The sequence below is a fragment of the Diabrotica virgifera genome, chromosome 5 (genome assembly GCF_917563875.1).
Source record: "Diabrotica virgifera virgifera chromosome 5, PGI_DIABVI_V3a".
NCBI lineage: Eukaryota > Metazoa > Arthropoda > Insecta > Coleoptera > Chrysomelidae > Diabrotica > Diabrotica virgifera.
The window spans coordinates 4,331,370-4,349,135 of NC_065447.1; the positions used below are offsets into that span (position 1 = coordinate 4,331,370).

General features: G+C 32.3%; 1 protein-coding gene across 1 annotated transcript in view; it reads right to left on the bottom strand.

Moving 5' to 3' along the window:
- The window catches only part of LOC126884900 (uncharacterized), a 41,261-nt gene extending 24,223 nt beyond the window's left edge, over positions 1-17,038 (bottom strand). Inside the window, exons 1-2 of the mRNA XM_050651227.1 lie at positions 16,755-17,038; positions 14,449-14,679 (exon numbers count right to left, since the gene is read on the bottom strand). Of these exons, the coding sequence (XP_050507184.1) occupies positions 14,449-14,679; positions 16,755-16,952 (429 nt within the window). The 5' untranslated portion in view covers positions 16,953-17,038. The remainder of the gene's footprint in view (positions 1-14,448; positions 14,680-16,754) is intronic.
- Positions 17,039-17,766: the final 728 nt, after the last annotated feature.

A 17,766-nucleotide genomic window follows, 5' to 3' on the forward strand; every position in this document is an offset into this window, starting at 1 on the left:
AGATTTTAACCTTAGCTGGGTCTATTGAACTATTAATTTTGTAGTGTGTGCGTAACACAAAATGGAAATATATGACGATCGGAATATACTACCAGAGCGGGGAAGGAAAGAGAGTCAGTATGAAAATATAAGAATAAATAATAAAAATCAAAACGGCAATAATAAGGTAAACGAAATATCTATTAAAAAAAATTATTATTCAATCATTATTCGCCAAAGTTGTCATATTTCGCCGCTACGGGCGCTGGGATAGATTCGTGTATCCCCACTATGGTCACGCACGGAGCGAATACTAGGTATAAAAATATAAAGTTTTCTTATGACTTTTATTAAACATCCCTTCTAAAGCCACCTGTAAGGGCAGAAAATTGGCGAATATGACCTTGTTTCTCCAAAAATGAGCAAATATGTCATTGTTTCTCCAAAAATTTCATAATATTATTATTTCATAGTAATGTTGTATGCAGTAGTTGTAACGCACAACTGACAATCTGACTTTGTTTCACCAAGAGATCAGTTAAAAGACGGAAATTCAACAACGACATACATGTAAGCTAAATAGGGAAGAGTTACAACTCTGACTTTCTTTCCCCAGACAAATACGAGTATTAGGAATATCGTAGTGTTAATAGCTCAATTTGTAAAAAAATTTCACTTGCGTCAGTGTTTCTTCAAAGGTGCGAAATATTAATAGATAAGATTAGAACACAAATTTATTTGTAATATGTTAACTCATTACTAATTCTAATTGGTTTAATAAACTATTAACTATTTTCAATAATGTATTGGTTTTAACAACTAAATTAATAATCACGAGAAGAAATAAGAGATAGACCAACAATTCTAGTTAATGAAAATAACGAAATAAAAATTTTAGAGATAGAACCTACAAAAAAAAACTACACAAGTTATAGACTAGGAAAAGTTCTAGACAGGGAGGAATTCCAAACTGACTATTCACATGGAATATCTTCCGACAAACTAAAAAAATAATTACAAGTCCATTCGCTCACGGCAAAATATTGCAAAACCTCCAAATTTTAAAGAAACGCTTAGATTGACATGAAATTTGGCATACACATAGCTAACATGTCAAAGAAAAAAATGATATTGTGCCGATGTGTGCTTTTGCCCTCGGGTGACTTTCACCCTTCTAGAAGGGGTGATAAAATATACGTTTGAAATAAGTCCGGAAATGGATAAACTGACTAATTATAAGTTTTATCCATTTCCTGACTTATTTTAAACGTTTATTTTTTCACCCCGAGAAGGGGTGAAAGTCCAGAGCAAAAGCGCACATGAGCACATTACATTTTTTCTTTGACATGTTAACTATATGTATGCCAATTTTCATGTTAATCCAAGCGGTTCTTAAAAATTTGGAGCAAAAATCGAGATTGAATGGACTATAGAAAATAAATTTGTATTTAATATCAAATATTTGGCAGTAATATTTGTAATAGTATTTTTGAAAAAGTAATAGTTGGTCAACGCAATGAATAAATTTGTTTGATTCTAATTGAGACAGTCACCAGATGTGGTCACCATTTATGACAGGAATGCAATGTCACTCGTAACCATGATAAATCCAAAATGCAAGTCACCAAGTTGAATACGACTCTATTACTGTGGGGTAATTAGCAAAATACAAGGAAAAGTTATTTACCACCTATTTTATTGCTGGAATCGAATCTTATGATTGCATATATTAATATTATAGGTATGCAGATAGTGTGCTACTTTTTTAAACGCTTTTATTTAGTTCAATAGTTTGCGTCAAATCTTTAGACGTTAATTTGACTGCTATTAGTCCGTTCTTTAACGGTAAAATATTGCAAAACCTCTAAATTTTAAAGAACCGCTTGGATTGACATGAAATTTGGTATACACATAGCTAACAAGTCAAAGAAAAAAAGTGATATTGTGCCGATATGTGCTTTTGCCCTGGGGGTGGTTTTCACCCCCTTTTGGGGGTGAGAAAATATTCGTCCAAAGAAAGTCAGGAAATGGATAAACTGGCTAATTTTAAGTAACTTTTGTTCTATAGAGTTTTTTCACTAAGTCAATACTTTTCGAGTTATTTGACAGTGAATATGTTCATTTTTTCAACAAAATAACCACGCTTTTAGACGGTTTTTCGCAAATAACTCAAATAGTAAGAATTTTGCCGAAAAAATATTCTTAGCAAAAATATAGCCTGTAAAAAATTTAAAAAAAAATGGTGTATATATCACGTCTCTACACCTAGTAGAAGCAGAGTTATTGCTAATGAAAAATAGGTTCATATTCGTCAAATTCCAAATGGAATACTTTAACGTGAAATAACCAAAAATGAAGCACATTTCGGGGAAAACTCATAACAACTTATTTGAAGTGTTTAAAAAAGCTTCATTTTTGTTTTATAAAAAAAAATTTCTAGCATCAAAATTAAACAAGTTACGCTCAAAATAAAGTTAGTCCCTTTTGGTTTTGGTAAAAAAATCGAGAAAATCACCCCCTAATTAGTATCTTAAATGAACTTAATCGTTACGACTTCATAAGTTTCTTGACTCGTGTATATATTGTTTACATGATCTGTAAGTTTCATCGGTTGAAAGTCCTTATTATTGAAAGGGCTGTAGATAAAAGAGGTTGAACGAGTCACTGATCACGAATGTATGCAAATTTAGAAACACCAAATCTTAATCAATTTTTGTCTAACAGAAAAACAAAAAATACATGATATTCAGAAAAGAAAATCTGTCTTTTTTTGTTTTTCGAGATTTTTGGTATCTCTAACAATTTTTAAGTGATTTTGAAAAAAAGCATATTTTTCAAAATTTAAATTTTTTAAAATTTTACTTTGAAACAGAATTTTTTCAAAAATAAGCACTTTGAATCGATGAAACTTACAGATCATATAAACACAACATAAGTAAAATAATTTGTGGAGCGGCAACGATTAATTTCATTTAAGTTGCTAATTAGGGGGTGGTTTTCCCGATTTTTTTTTGCAAAAACAAAAGTGACCAACTTTATTTTGAGTGTAACTTGCTTAAATTTAATGCTAGAAACTTTTTGTAAAAACAGGAATAAAGCTTTTTTTAAACACTTTAAAAAAGTTATAATGGGTTTTCCCCAAAAAGTGCTTAATTTTTTGGATATTTCACGTCGAAATATTCTATTTGAAATTTGGTGAATATGAATCTATTTTTCATTGGCTATAACTCTGGTTCTACGAGATCCAGAGACCTAACGCGTACACCATTTTTTTTACTTTTTTATAGGCTATATTTTTGTTAAGAACGTTTTTTTCGACAAAATACTTACTTTTTGAGTTATTTGCAAAAAACCGTCTAAAAATGTGGTTATTTTGTTGAAAAATTAACATATTTGCTCGCAAATAACTCGAAAAGTGTTGACTTGGCGAAAAATTTCTATAGAACAAAAGTTACTTAAAATTAGTCAGTTTACCCATTTCCGGACTTATTTTGGACATATATTTTTTCATCCCCAAGAGGGGGTGAAAGTCACCCCCAGGGCAAAAGCACACATCGGCACAATATCACTTTTTTTCTTTGACATGTAAGCTATACGTATGCCAAATTTCATGTCAATCCAAGCGGTTCTTTAAAATTTAGAGCAAAAACCGTGAATTAATGGACTATGCCTTTTCTCCAATGCAAATGAATGAAAATTTGCAGATATATGCATTCGGAACAATACACGAATAGTCAATAAAAAATTAAAATTTTATGTTTATTAATTGTTTAAATAAAAAAACTATTTTAATGGAAAATGCTTAAATTCTCTTGTTTTTTACAATGTAAAAACTTGAAACTTTTACAAATTGTAGCTAATGATATAACCTATACATAATTTCACTTTTTACGTTAATTGTTTACGTTATGCTTCATTAATAAACAATAAAGTTTCAAATTTTTTGCCGATTCCGACTACTTTTCATGTTTGTACATCATATGTTTTATACATATTTTAATAAACATGACGATATATTTTAATGTTTGAAAAGTGTAAGACTAAAAAGTAAAAATAAAAAAATATGAAAAAAAAATTTTTAAAAACGCTTTTCTTTAGTTACGAGTGACTAAAATTAGAAATATAAAAAAATCAACTAAAAAGCAAAAAATAAAAAAAATTGAAAAAATCTAACGCATTCGTTAAAGAAAAGCGTGGGGCGAAAACTGTTTAATATTCGATGAAGACGCGCCACGCTTTTCTTTGACGAATGTGTCAGATTTTTTAATTTTTTTTTATTTTTTGCTTTTTAATTGATTTTTTTTATATTTCTAATTTTATTTATAAACAAAATGACGCCCGAAAATCGTGTTTTTTCAATTTTTGCTCTATAACTCCAAAGATTTTAACTTTACACCAAAAACACCCAAATAAAAATTCACAGTAATTAAATTCTGCATAGAGACGTGTTTTTCCCGATTTACTTCGACGGAAATTTTCCCCAGAAAATGTGGGTTTTCCAACAAAATCTTTAATTTTCAACTAAAATTTTAGATAAGTAAATTGTTTATCAATAATTAAATTTCTTCTTAATATAAAAGCTCTTTTCGTATAGATTATAATTCCAGAAGCCGATGGAAATTGAATGAACAGTTTAGCATCAATTGAATTGTTAATTAAAAATTTACGGTCGCTATAATAACCACAATAATTATGGTACATAAGAATAACTATGATTTTTGTATAAAAAGACACTGTACCTATCTAATGTACTTTACAGAATTGAAACTGGACTATTTAAGCGGCCTCAGGAATATTTTAAAATTATAAACAATTTTTGGCTTATAAACAAATAGAATATCTCGGGAAATATTAAATTAAATTAAATCATGAAAACGGTATTGGAAAAAACCGGCAGGATGCTTCTTTTAAAAGAAAAAAGGTTTAATTGTGATGAGTGGTTCCTGAGATACAACAGATCAAAGTTGACCGACATTTACGGCAAAGATATAAACAATAGGATCATAATTTTCGAACCATCACCTTTTTATTTTTGTCGTCTTTCTCCATACTTATTTTCATATCTTTAAAATAATTATAACATATATTATTATAATAAAAACAAACGATATTACGAGTGAAAATTGCCAAAAATAGCAAAATTCCAATCAAAAATAAGGGTTTAAATAATTATACAGCTTTCAAATGAGAATATTTGTGTTTTTAACGTTAAAAGGTACACTTGTAGTAAGTTTATCTAAAAAAAATTTACAACTGGAAAAAATATAGAGTTTTCTTTTCTTATAAATAAATTAATCTATTATAACAAAACAAAAGCAAGCTTGACATTTAATAATGCGTTAGTTAGATGGCTCTACTTGAGTTACTTGGAAACAAAAAAAAGAATGAAGAAAATTGCTCCATGGGAAGCCCAGAAAATGCATTTTTTTTAACTTATACCGATTTTGAACTTTGAGATTACATTTTCTCCAACCTAATTTTTGATTGGAATTTTGCTATTTTTGGAAATTTTCACTCATAATATCGATAGTTTTTATTATAATAATATAATGTTATGGTTCGAAAATTATGATCCTATTGTTTATATCGTTGCCGTAAACTTTGATCTGTTGTATCTCAGGAACCACTCATCACAAGTAAACCTTTTTTCTTTTAAAAGAAGCATCCTGCCGCTTTTTTTCCACTACCGTTTTTATGATTTAATTTAATTTAATATTTCCCAAGATATTCTATTTGTTTATTAGCCAAAAAAGTGTTTATAATTTTAAAATATTCCTGAGGCCGCTTAAATAGACCAATTTCAATTCTGTAAAGTACAATAGATAGGTACAGTGTCTTTTTATACAAAAATCATAGTTATTCTTATGTATCATAATTATTGTGGTTATTATAGCGACCGTAAATTTTTAATTAACAACTCAATTGTTGCTAAACTGTTCATTCGACTTCCATCGGCTTCTGGAATTATAATCTATACGGCAATAGCTTTTATATTACTGATATGTCCTTAAGTACCTTAACCATTGTTTAATTAATAAGACCACTGTCGATGGAATAATTCATATTTATTACTAATATGTTATTCAATACATTTTACATTCCGTTTTTCTATAACTACTGTCCTTGCCCCGTTGTTCTCCCCTCTACCTGTCAGTCCGCATGGAACATCACCGCAGAACAGTAAGTGCCAGATGGCCATCTCTCTCAGAGCTACCAACTCACTTTAAGCTGTGTTTACACTTAAAACATCCCAACTTATCACCCTCACCCTTAATTTATATCTACCCAAATATGATTAATATGATTATGTAAAACCTAACTGAACAATTTTTTTTTTTTTTTTTTTTTGACTTACTCTAGAATGAAATCATTGTATTTCTTTGGCATATTTGTAACGCGTCTGCTTCTACCTGTTTGAGACATATTATCAGATGGATAATTAACAATAATGTTTTGTTCATTATCTGACCTGTAAACTGTATCAGTTGATGATCTGTTGCCAGTGTCTGAAGAAGTAGCCATGTCCAGCAAAACTGGCTCACCTTGGGTTTCCATCGTTAACTTCTCCAAATTTGATTCAGATTGTGTTATACTCTCACCTACCGGATGTACTACGTTTGGTAGTTTTATATATTGAAAGTCATTTTCCCTGTTGTTTGCAAACTCAGTGCTACACCTGCCTACCTGATTCGTATGACGCTTCCATACCTGACCACTATCTAATCTGCAATAATAAGTTTTCTTACCTACTTTATTTATTATTTTAGCTGCCACCCACAACTTTCGGTTTGTTTCCCTATAGTCTCTTACCATAACCCTTTCTCCTATTTCAAAACATCTTTTCTCCTTTATAGAAATATTTTGCTGTTCTTTACTGGGCTTTTCGGCCATCATTGATATTCTTGTTCGCAATGATCTATTATATACAAGTTCAGCTGGTGACTTTTCTGTTACTGGGTGTTTTGTGTTGCGATATGTTAGTAAATATCTTGATATTAATGTAGACAGTGGAATACCAGAGTTTCTTGGATCATCTAGGGCTGTTTTCAGCTTCATTTTAAATGTCCTGACATACCGTTCTGCAGCTCCGTTGCTGGATGGATGGTAAGGTGCCCCTGTTAAATGCTTAATCCCATTTTTCTTAAAGAATATTTCCATGGTTTTGTCAACTAGTTGAGGTCCATTGTCACTCACACATAACCTTGGTAGTCCCATTCTGGCAAAAACTTCCCTTAGTTTTTCTTGCGTTTCTGCTGCTGTCGCCCTACTCATAGGAAATACCTCTACCCATTTGCTGTAAGCATCCACCAATATTAAGCACAACTTGCTTTTTAATTGCAAAAAATCTATATGCACTCTGTCAAATACTTTGTCCACTTCAGGCCACGGTGAAAACTCTGATGGAGGGTTGTCTCTATTCTTTAAACATGGACCACAACTTTTTACCCTATGCTCTATGTCGGAATCTATTTTAGGCCAGTAAACATATGATCTCGCTAATGACTTGCACCTGACTATTCCAAAATGTCCTGCATGGAGCTCATCGAGGATTTGTGGTCTTAGACTTGATGGTACCACAATACGATGTCCCCACATTATTATGTGCTCATCTAAATACAACTCTTGTCGTTTATGGTAAAATGGCATTATTTCATCACTTAAATGTTTGGGCCATCTTTCCGTTTTAATATACATCTTTATTGCCCTTAAAATGCCATCTTTGTCTGTTTCTTCTCTAAGTACTTTGTTGTTAATTGGCCAGTATTCTATAGACTCCGTGAAATGAATATATGTCATTCCTTCCACTGGTTCCTCTACTGTTCCCGTAACCTGCACTGGTGACCTTGATAAATAATCAGCTACAGGATTGTTTATTCCCTTGATATGTTCAATACTGTAGTCAAACGATGACAAAAATAAAGCCCACCTTTGTATCCTGTTTGCGGACATTTTAGGGATGCTCCTGTGTTCTCCAAATAATGCAACTAGCGCTTTTTGATCTGTCCTTAATTTAAACTTATTACAGCAGAGGTACTGGTAAAATTTATTTATGGTAAAATGAACTGCTAAAGCCTCTTTTTCAACTGTAGAATATTTTTTTTCTGCTGGCATGAGAGTTCTTGACACACATGCTACTGTTCTCTCCTCTCCCTCTTTAACTTGGCTTAACATGCCTGAAATACCCTTGTCACTTGCATCTGTTGTTACTATTATTGGAAGGTCAGGGTCAAAATAAACTAAACAATTATCTGATGCTATTATATCTTTTATAATATTGAATGCCCTTTCACATTCTTTTGACCAGAAAAACTTTACATTACCTTTTAAAAGCTTGTATATTGGTTCTAAGATCTGGGCAGCCCGAGGTATAAATTTATGGTAATAATTTACTAGCCCTGTAAAAGCTCTAACTTCTGTTATATTTTCTGGTTTAGGTGCATTTATTATTGCAGCAATTTTACTATCTGTTTTCTTAAGGCCTTCTTTTGATATTTTGTACCCCAAGTATTCAACTTCCTCTTTAAAAAATACACATTTTTCTTTACAAACTGTCAGCCCAGCCTTTTCAAGTTTGCTAAGAACTTCCCTCAAGTTAGTCATATGTTCTTCTGCTGTTTCCCCCGTTACTATTATATCATCTAAAAAGTTTGTTACATTTTTCATGCCCTTAAAGAGATTTTCAATTTCTCGTTGAAATATACTACTTGCTGATTTTATTCCGAATGGTAATCTTTTAACTGCGTACAAACCCCTGTGAGTGTTCCACGCTAACAACTTACTTGATTCAATATTTAAGGAGAACTGCATATAAGCTAGTTGTAAATCAATTTTTGAAAAACGTTGACCTTTTTTTAGTTTATTCCATAATTCATCAATTTTTGGAAGTGGATATTTCACATCTTCTAAATGTTTATTTATTGTTGTTTTGTAATCCCCACATATTCGTATTTTCCCATTTGATTTTTGAACAAAGACTAAAGGTGTTCCCCAATCTGAATTGTCTATTAATTCTATTACTCCCTCTTTCTCTAACCTATCTAACTCTAACTCTACCTCTTTCGCATAGGCTAAAGGAACAGCTCTGTGCTTGCAAAAAACTGGTTTAGCATTTTCCACAACTTTAATTGAAATTTCCTTATGATTAAAGTTTCCTAACTTACTAGTAAATACGTTTGAAAAACTGTTTATTAGATCTAGAATTTTACTATTACTTACAATTTGATTCATCATTTCAAGCCTAATATTGAAGGCCTTTATCCAGTCTCTCCCTAGAATATTTGCAGAACCTTTTTGAACAACGTATAGCTTTACTGGTATTTTCTTGCTTTTATAGCCCATATCTATTATAAAATATCCCTCTGGTGAAAAGACACTACCTTCATAACTTTTTAGCAACAGATCATCACTGGTTAGCCTAAAATGAGAAAAATTATTTATATATGTTTCTTTTGTGATTGCACTTATACCAGCGCCACTATCAATGATCATCTCATATATTTTGCCTTCAATCTTTACCTGGATTTTAAAGGGATTGTCTACCTTGACTTGTACATGGCACAGATCAACAATTCTTGATTCTATGCTGTCTAATGTATAAATGTCCTCTTCCGCCTCACTATCTATAAAATTAACACTATCTTTATGTGCCAAACAGACCCTAGCCAAGTGCCCAATTTTTTTACATATATTACAAATGTAATCTTTATATTTACAACTATTTTTGTGTTTATTTCCACATATCTTACATTTTGACATCTGATTGACACTTGAATTTACATTGACGTTTGAGCTGCCATGCATTGTCCGCCTTGTCCCATGTTGCCAACCTCCATCCTGTCCCTGCCGACGAACTCGAGAACTCGACGATGACGAAGCTTGCTGGTGATCTATCACGTGAACATTTACAGTTGACCTCGAGCTTGTTTTTGAAGCCATAATAGCATTTTCTGTCTTCATTGCCAAACTCACCATCTGCTCCATCGTCGCCTTTTCATCCTCTTCGCATAATCTGTCGAGAATTTTACTAGGACACATACCACTCACGAACTTATTTAGCAGCACTTTGGTTAGATCTGCCCCAAACTTGCACGTAACTGCAGCACTTCTTATCCTAGCATACCAGTCCGCTATTTTTTCCTCAGTTTCTTGCCGCAGGTCAAAAAATGTACATCTCTCTCTCCATGTACTCACTTGACCTCCGTAATGGGTAGCTAATAACTGTGATAATTCTGCAAATGTTTTGGTTTTGGGAGCTTCTGGAAAACATAGATCTCTCAACAAGGTGTATGTGGGTGCACTTACCGAACTGATTAGGATCGCCACTTTAATAGCTTCCTCTTCAACCCCATTTGCCACAAAATGTTGTTCCAATCTTTCTTCGTAAATATTCCACGGTTGTAAATCTGGAATAAATTCTTCGAACTTTTTGTTCGCCATCTTGATTCACTAACAAAGGTACAGGACATGGGTTTACATAAAACAATTAGTATTTACTTCGTTACCACTTTTATCCTCGTCGCCATTGATATGTCCTTAAGTACCTTAACCATTGTTTAATTAATAAGACCACTGTCGATGGAATAATTCATATTTATTACTAATATGTTATTCAATACATTTTACATTCCGTTTTTCTATAACTACTGTCCTTGTGTCCTTGCCCCGTTGTTCTCCCCTCTACCTGTCAGTCCGCATGGAACATCACCGCAGAACAGTAAGTGCCAGATGGCCATCTCTCTCAGAGCTACCAACTCACTTTAAGCTGTGTTTACACTTAAAACATCCCAACTTATCAATTACCAAGATATTTAATTATTGATAAACAATTACTTATCTAAAATTTTCGTTGAAAATTAAAGATTTTGTTGGAAAAACCTGTATTTTCCGGGGAAAATTTCCGTCGAAGTAAATCGGAAAAACACGTCTCTATGCAGAATTTAATTACGGTGAATTTTTATTTGAGTGTTTTTGGTGTAAAGTTAAAATTTTGGGAGTTATAGAGCAAATATTGAAAAAAAAAACACGATTTTCGGTCGCCATTTTATTTATAAAAAAAGTAGCACACTATCTGCGGACTTTGCATACCTATATTATTAATATATGCAATCATAAGATTCGATTCCAGTAATAAAATTGCTGGTAAATAACTTTTCCCAAAAATGGCCTATTCTCCGATAATCTTACACCAACTTGCATACATATTAAGAAAAATAAATATATGAAAGAATATATTTAGAAATTGAATTAATGATGCCATGCTAATATATATTATACATATACATTATACATAATAGCATGACATCCATAATTAAATTTCTAATTATATTCTTTCATACAGTGGAACCTCGATTATCCGTCAGGGCACCGGACCAAGGGTATGACGGATAATCGAAAAGATGGTTAACAGAACATTAAAAAAAAACTTAATTGATCAAACGACTAAGTGACACAATCAATGTTCGAATTTGAATCAAACTGAATTATGGTGGCACACAGATATTGACTGTAAAAATTATTTTGCTGTGCGTGTTTATTTTCGCCTTGAGATTCTAAAAATAGAACTCTATAAGCATGGTATCATTTATCATTAATCATTACCAATTTAAATTGAAATCTAATCCAGAGCCCTGAATAAGAACAAAAATTATGTACATAAAAAAATGCGGTGGTGGCATAACTGCACGTGTACATTTCAACGAATTTGGTTTGGCTTATCGCAATGCTCAAACAAAATGAATTGATGACTAAATTTTTACTCATGTAGTCAATATAACTTATGTATGGACCCTGACGGTTAACAGAGGTGACGGTTAATAGAGAGACGGATAATCGAGGTTCCACTGTATATTTATTACTAAAACATGTATATGAGTTGGTGTGTTATGAATAGGATCGTATCCAACTTGGTGTCTATGCATTTTGGATTTATCGCAGTTACGCGTGACATTGCAACCCTGACAGAAATGGTGGTGACATCTGGTGACTGTCTCAATTAGAATCAAAAAAATTTATTCACAGCGTTGACCAAGTATTACTTTTTAAACAATGGTAATAGGTTGATTAAATATAACGATATAAAAGTAATTAAATAATAAGTATACAATTATTATAGTATTGAGCACACCAAGGAAGGTTGGTTACTAGTGGAAAGTTCGGTAGGAAGGATCGAAGGTGAAGTATTATTGACCTGAAAACAAAAGGAGAAAGTGTTAGTACTAATATTGAAGCTACTTATTTGTGGCATTTGAGGAAATTAGTATTGTAATTGGGAAATCAGCCACTGCACTGCAAAATATGCACGCCCATGGTGAATATTTTTTTCTTAACGTTCCCTATCAAGTCCCCTTGACGTTGGCGATTAATATGGCGAAACTGTCTCTGTTTCGAGGTATTCTAAATAGTTGTTCGGCTTTATTTATGCCTATCCACTCCCTGATATTCTTCAACCAAGAGGCCTTTTTCTACCAATTCCTCTGCGTTCTTCAATTTTGGTGAATATAAAATTCTTATTTTATTTTATTTATCAACGGGCAAGCCCAGTTACAATTAATGTTAAACTATAAATTCATAACACTGACTAAATCTACGGTTACAATACAAAAAGTTAATCTGTATTATTATACAATGCAATACAAAAATTATCTATATCTATTACTCAAGCCAAGAGTACACAAAACCTGACGCAAGAATGAATCAAAGGTTGCAAAGAAATCTATGTTGTCATATTGATTGGCTAGTCTAGCAGTTCTTGAAATGAAGTTGTTAAATCCATAGTTAGTGCGATGTATAGGGTAATGGAAACTATTTATAGATCTGGTAGGTCTAGATGGAACATGTATATTAATTTTATTGAGCAAAGAAGAAGCAGCAGCTCTACCATGCAGAATATTGTAAAAAGTAATAAGATCTCTCTTCTTATGACGCATAGAAGTGGCATATTTAATGTAGCAAGTACATCTGCATCATTGTAGTTGTCCAAGATGTTTAATTTGAAAGCAATCTGTTTAAGGAATTTATGCTCAACATGACACAAGGTCTCAATATGCACACCATAAAAAGGTGACCATACACAGGATGCATACTCAAGATGGGGACAGACTAGAGAGCAATAAAGCGTTTTTAAGGCAGTAATCCCAGTAAAATCCTGTGTGCTTCTTCTGATAAAGCCAAGCATCTGAAATGCCTTGTTGACTACATTATTTAAGTGATCAGAAAGTTGTGGAGTTGCATCCAAAGTAACACCAAGATCCTTGATGAAAGGTACAGTATCTAGGCAATGCTGTCCAATCTTGTATTCAAAATTGATTGGGGATCTAGATCGAGAAAACGTAATGGCTTTGCATTTAGATGGATTCAGACTCATCCCATTTGTTGTACACCAGTCCAACAAATTTATTAACTCATATTGAAGTTTATCACAGTCACTGGGAGATTTAATCAGACAGCTCAATTTTAAGTCATCGGCAAACAGCAAAAAAAGGGAAGAAGAAAAACATTCATGAATATCGTTTATAAAAATGTTAAACAGAAGAGGCCCAAGATGTGATCCTTGAGGAACTCCTGAAGGAACAAGAATTGATTTGGAAAGAAAGTTACCAATTTTTACTATCTGTCTACGATTAGACAAATAGCTGCTAAACCAAGAAATCATTGGTTCATCAACACCAATTATTCTAAGCTTATGGACCAACATACCATGAGATGCCCTGTCGAATGCCTTGGAGAAATCAGTGTTAATTGTATCAACTTGATACCCCCTCTCAATTGAGTCAAACAAAAAATCTACATTTGTATCTACAATTATATGTCAAAAATGCGCCATAACTACCTTCTAAAACATAGCAAATTTCATTTGCATATCTCAACCGGTTTTAGAGCACTAAATAAATCTTCAGTTTGTAAGAAAAAATTCAACATCCTGTATCTCGTAAACGAAGCATTTGCGGACATATGTTTATAAAGCAAACTGTCATTATTTTTTTATGCAAAATTATTCCTTAAAGTTTGTCACACTTATTTAGAAAAACTCTGTACTGATGAAGAACATGGCTAGTTGTTAAAGTACCTATACTAAATTTACAATTACGATGCAGTAGAAATAAACAAATCAAGACATGTTAAGTGCTACTAAGAGCACTCAAAAATCATAATTTACAATGTATAAACTTTGGAAATCATAATTTGGGATTTACAATGTATCATTGTAAATTATGATTCGGGAGTGCTCCATGTAGCATTTAATGTGTCTTGGTTTGTTTATTTCTACTGCATCTTGATTGTAAATTTAGTATAACTTTTTATTATCCAACATGTCCATGAATCAAAAAACAGAATGTTGCGAAAACCTGAGGCTATAGTTGGGTTTTAATTTCACTATTTTATAAATGCTAGAATATTCCACAGGGTGTGGTGAACTTTGAGTAAGAAACACAGTTTGATTGGTACATCTGGTATACAATGACAATTTACCTGTCTAGAATGGTCAGGTGGAGCTTCTTCTTCAATGCCAGGTGGAACTTCTTCCTCTACGCTAAAAGGAGCTGTTTCCTCTGTGACACGTGGAACACTCAATTTAAAATGTTTGATGGCTGAAGATATTTTCTTTTCCAATTTTTTAGGAACTGACACACGGCCTAGATAAATATATTCTATCACATACTTCATTACTCTTCGAGTAAATTCTGGCATGTTTAAGCATTTCTGTAACAATGATTAATAATTAATTTATTGATAATATTAATGAATTACAAATCTTTTCATATTAATTACAAAGGCTATAAAAATACTTTCAGAATAACATACACGAATAAAACACTGAACGCTGTAAAAATGAGTGACGCACACAATATTCCATCTACAAAAGAGCTGATATGAATATTATGTGGCACAAAAATGTATTTTCATTTGCATGGAAAATAAAATTCTAGTTTTATTTTGAATGATTTTTCCATAATATTTGCTAAATTTGAAGTAAAACACAACACAAAAGAGTAACTTTGATACAGTTTGCATTTTGAAGCCGTTTTGTAGCTGTAAACATTAGGTACACTGACCAAAAACTATGGCCTGAATTCCCTATTTTAGTTAGAGTTAGCTATTTTAGAAAGACAGTGGATAAATCTCATAAGGTAAAAGTAGTTGTTTATAGATGTGAAGAAATATGATTCAAGAAGCAAGATAACTGTTGAGATACTCTGCCCACGTTAGTAATAAGATGAAGAAAAATTGAGACTATTTGAAAGGAAGATCCTCAGAAGGATTATGGGCCCGATAAGAATGGACAATGGAGAAATGAGAAGAAGAATGAACCATGAACTAAGAGACATGATGAAGGGAGAAGATATAGTTAGATTTATTAAAGCGCAGATGCTAAGATGGCTGGACACATAGAGAGAAGGAAAAAGGACCTACTGATTAAGAAGATCACCAGATGGAAACCAGAAACTGAAAGACTAAGGGAAGGACCCAGAGAAAGATGGGAGGACCAGCTCATGAGAGATATCAAAATTTTGGAAGTGAGAAGGGAGGGAACTATACACATAATAATATATTGAAATGAGTGGAAGAAAATTGTAACGAAAGCCAAGTCATACAACAAACTTTGACAACACACAAGTGGAATGTGGAGTGATTCACACCAATAAGCGAATCAGAGAGCTCTAAGTAAGAGCGGCAAACATTCCATCCGGAATGAAAATCCCTGATGATGAATCATGATATAATAAATATTTTTTATGTAAAAGAAACGTAAGTATCTGCCTTTGAGGAAAATTCTTATGCTGTATTTCAATACCATATCAAATACAGTTTAAATTTACCTTTCTAACAATATTTAACTTGCTATAAGTGATATAAAATACAAGAAATGAACCAAAAATAAAGATCAAAACTTTGTGTAGCTCCTCTGTAAAAACTGTGATTTCGGTTTGTGGCTCTTTTGTATTGAAGTAGCGATATATCGATGGCTTAGTGTGAAAACCTTGTATCTCATTTTTTTTTGAAAATGACATTTTGGTGGTTTTAGTTTGAAAACCTTGTATCTCACTATTTACAACTGTTAGAAAAAATCCAAATACACTAGACTATTTTCTACAGCCGAAAAAAGAAACCACGTAAATCAATTGCTCTCTTGATTTAGTGTGAATACCACGTATATATATATAACCAAGAATTTGGTACTTATTTTGGAGTGTTTGTATGAGAGATTCGACTAGCAGAAATGTTTTTTGTGAACAACAAAAGGTAGTCCGGCATATAGAAACATTTTATGAACCTTAAATCAAAAGATTTGTATTACATCGACCTACTATTTGGAGGTGTGCAATAAGCTATGAAAAATGAAAACCTCGTAAATAATAATAATAAACACAACCTCATTTGAGATGAAAAACACGTATATCAAGATATACGAGGTTATCATAGTTATTTGGGCAAAGGCTCTATATACTGCAAGGATATTTACGTGTTTTTCATAGTTAATATTTTTATTTCCAATTTAATAGCAACATTTAACACTTTTATCTCTGGGACAATATTAGATATTTGTCTCAATGTGCTCGAATTAAAAATATGTAAGGTAATTTTTGTTTTTAGGTTATATTATGCAGAAAATCAGTTTTTTGCCTCTCCTGTAAAATTGTAATTTAATGAGATACGAGGTTTTCACACTAAGCCATCGATATCATTATTCTTTACCACAAAAATGTACACAATATAAGTTTACTCAATTCTTAAGTAAACATACTTATACTTCTTATGGATTATTATGATATTACCTGTCCAGTTTTTAACAGTTCTGCAAATACTGTACTTTCTGCAGCGACTATATAACTGTGCACTTTAATATTTTTACCCTCAGATAAATTTATACACGTATCTACCAACTTTTGGTTTAAGTAGAATCGATACATTTGATCGCCATATCCTTTATTTTCACTTGATGTAAAAATTACACAACTTTTAGCATTTTTCATATTTATGTTGTTTCTCGTATTAGCTTTAATTTTTTTGTTTATTATAAAATTCACTCAAATTTCAGCTTTCTGTTTCTAACGGCTAATTTTTGTTTATTTAGGTTAGAGGTTAGGTTGTTCTTCTTTAAGGATAAGGCACAAAGTTGGAAAGTTAGCGACACCTGGTGGTAAATTTCAAAAGCATCAACTTCGGGAAAACATTGAAATTATTTTGCAATATAAATTAATGTTACGAGCAATGCTCGAAATCGTGCAATTTCAGACCCTCAAACTGTACAGTCTCCGAAATAGACATGCTTAACTAAAAAGGTATTCTTGCTTTAAGTCGGTAAAATTCACCTTTTATTTTGAAAATGTTTTTCAAATTCAAAAAAAGAAAAAGTTTCAAATTGATTTTTCTACAAAACGGTGCATCTTAGCGACTTTTATACAAAGTCCGACAGTCGGTAAGACAGTATAAAAGTCGCTAAGATGCACCATTTTCTAGAAAAATATCCGATGATATAAAATATCCGTTGCGCCCTATCCAAAACGGACGCCTATGACCGGTACTAGAAACTCGCAATTGATAAAATCAATTTTACTTTGGAAGAGAAAAAGGCGTACCAGTTTTCGTTTTTCTAAATAGAAGAATTCTGGAGTTAAAAAAAACTAATTACCAGACGCCATTAAAGAGCTGCTAGCATTTTCGAACTAGGTGAATTCTGAATTGGGTTAAATTGTCTTAAAATCGCCTAAGGAATCCCCGGTCTTCGTTTGTCGGGAGAGTTTCTGGACACCTCATTCTGGACACTTCATATTTGAGTGTTAAGAC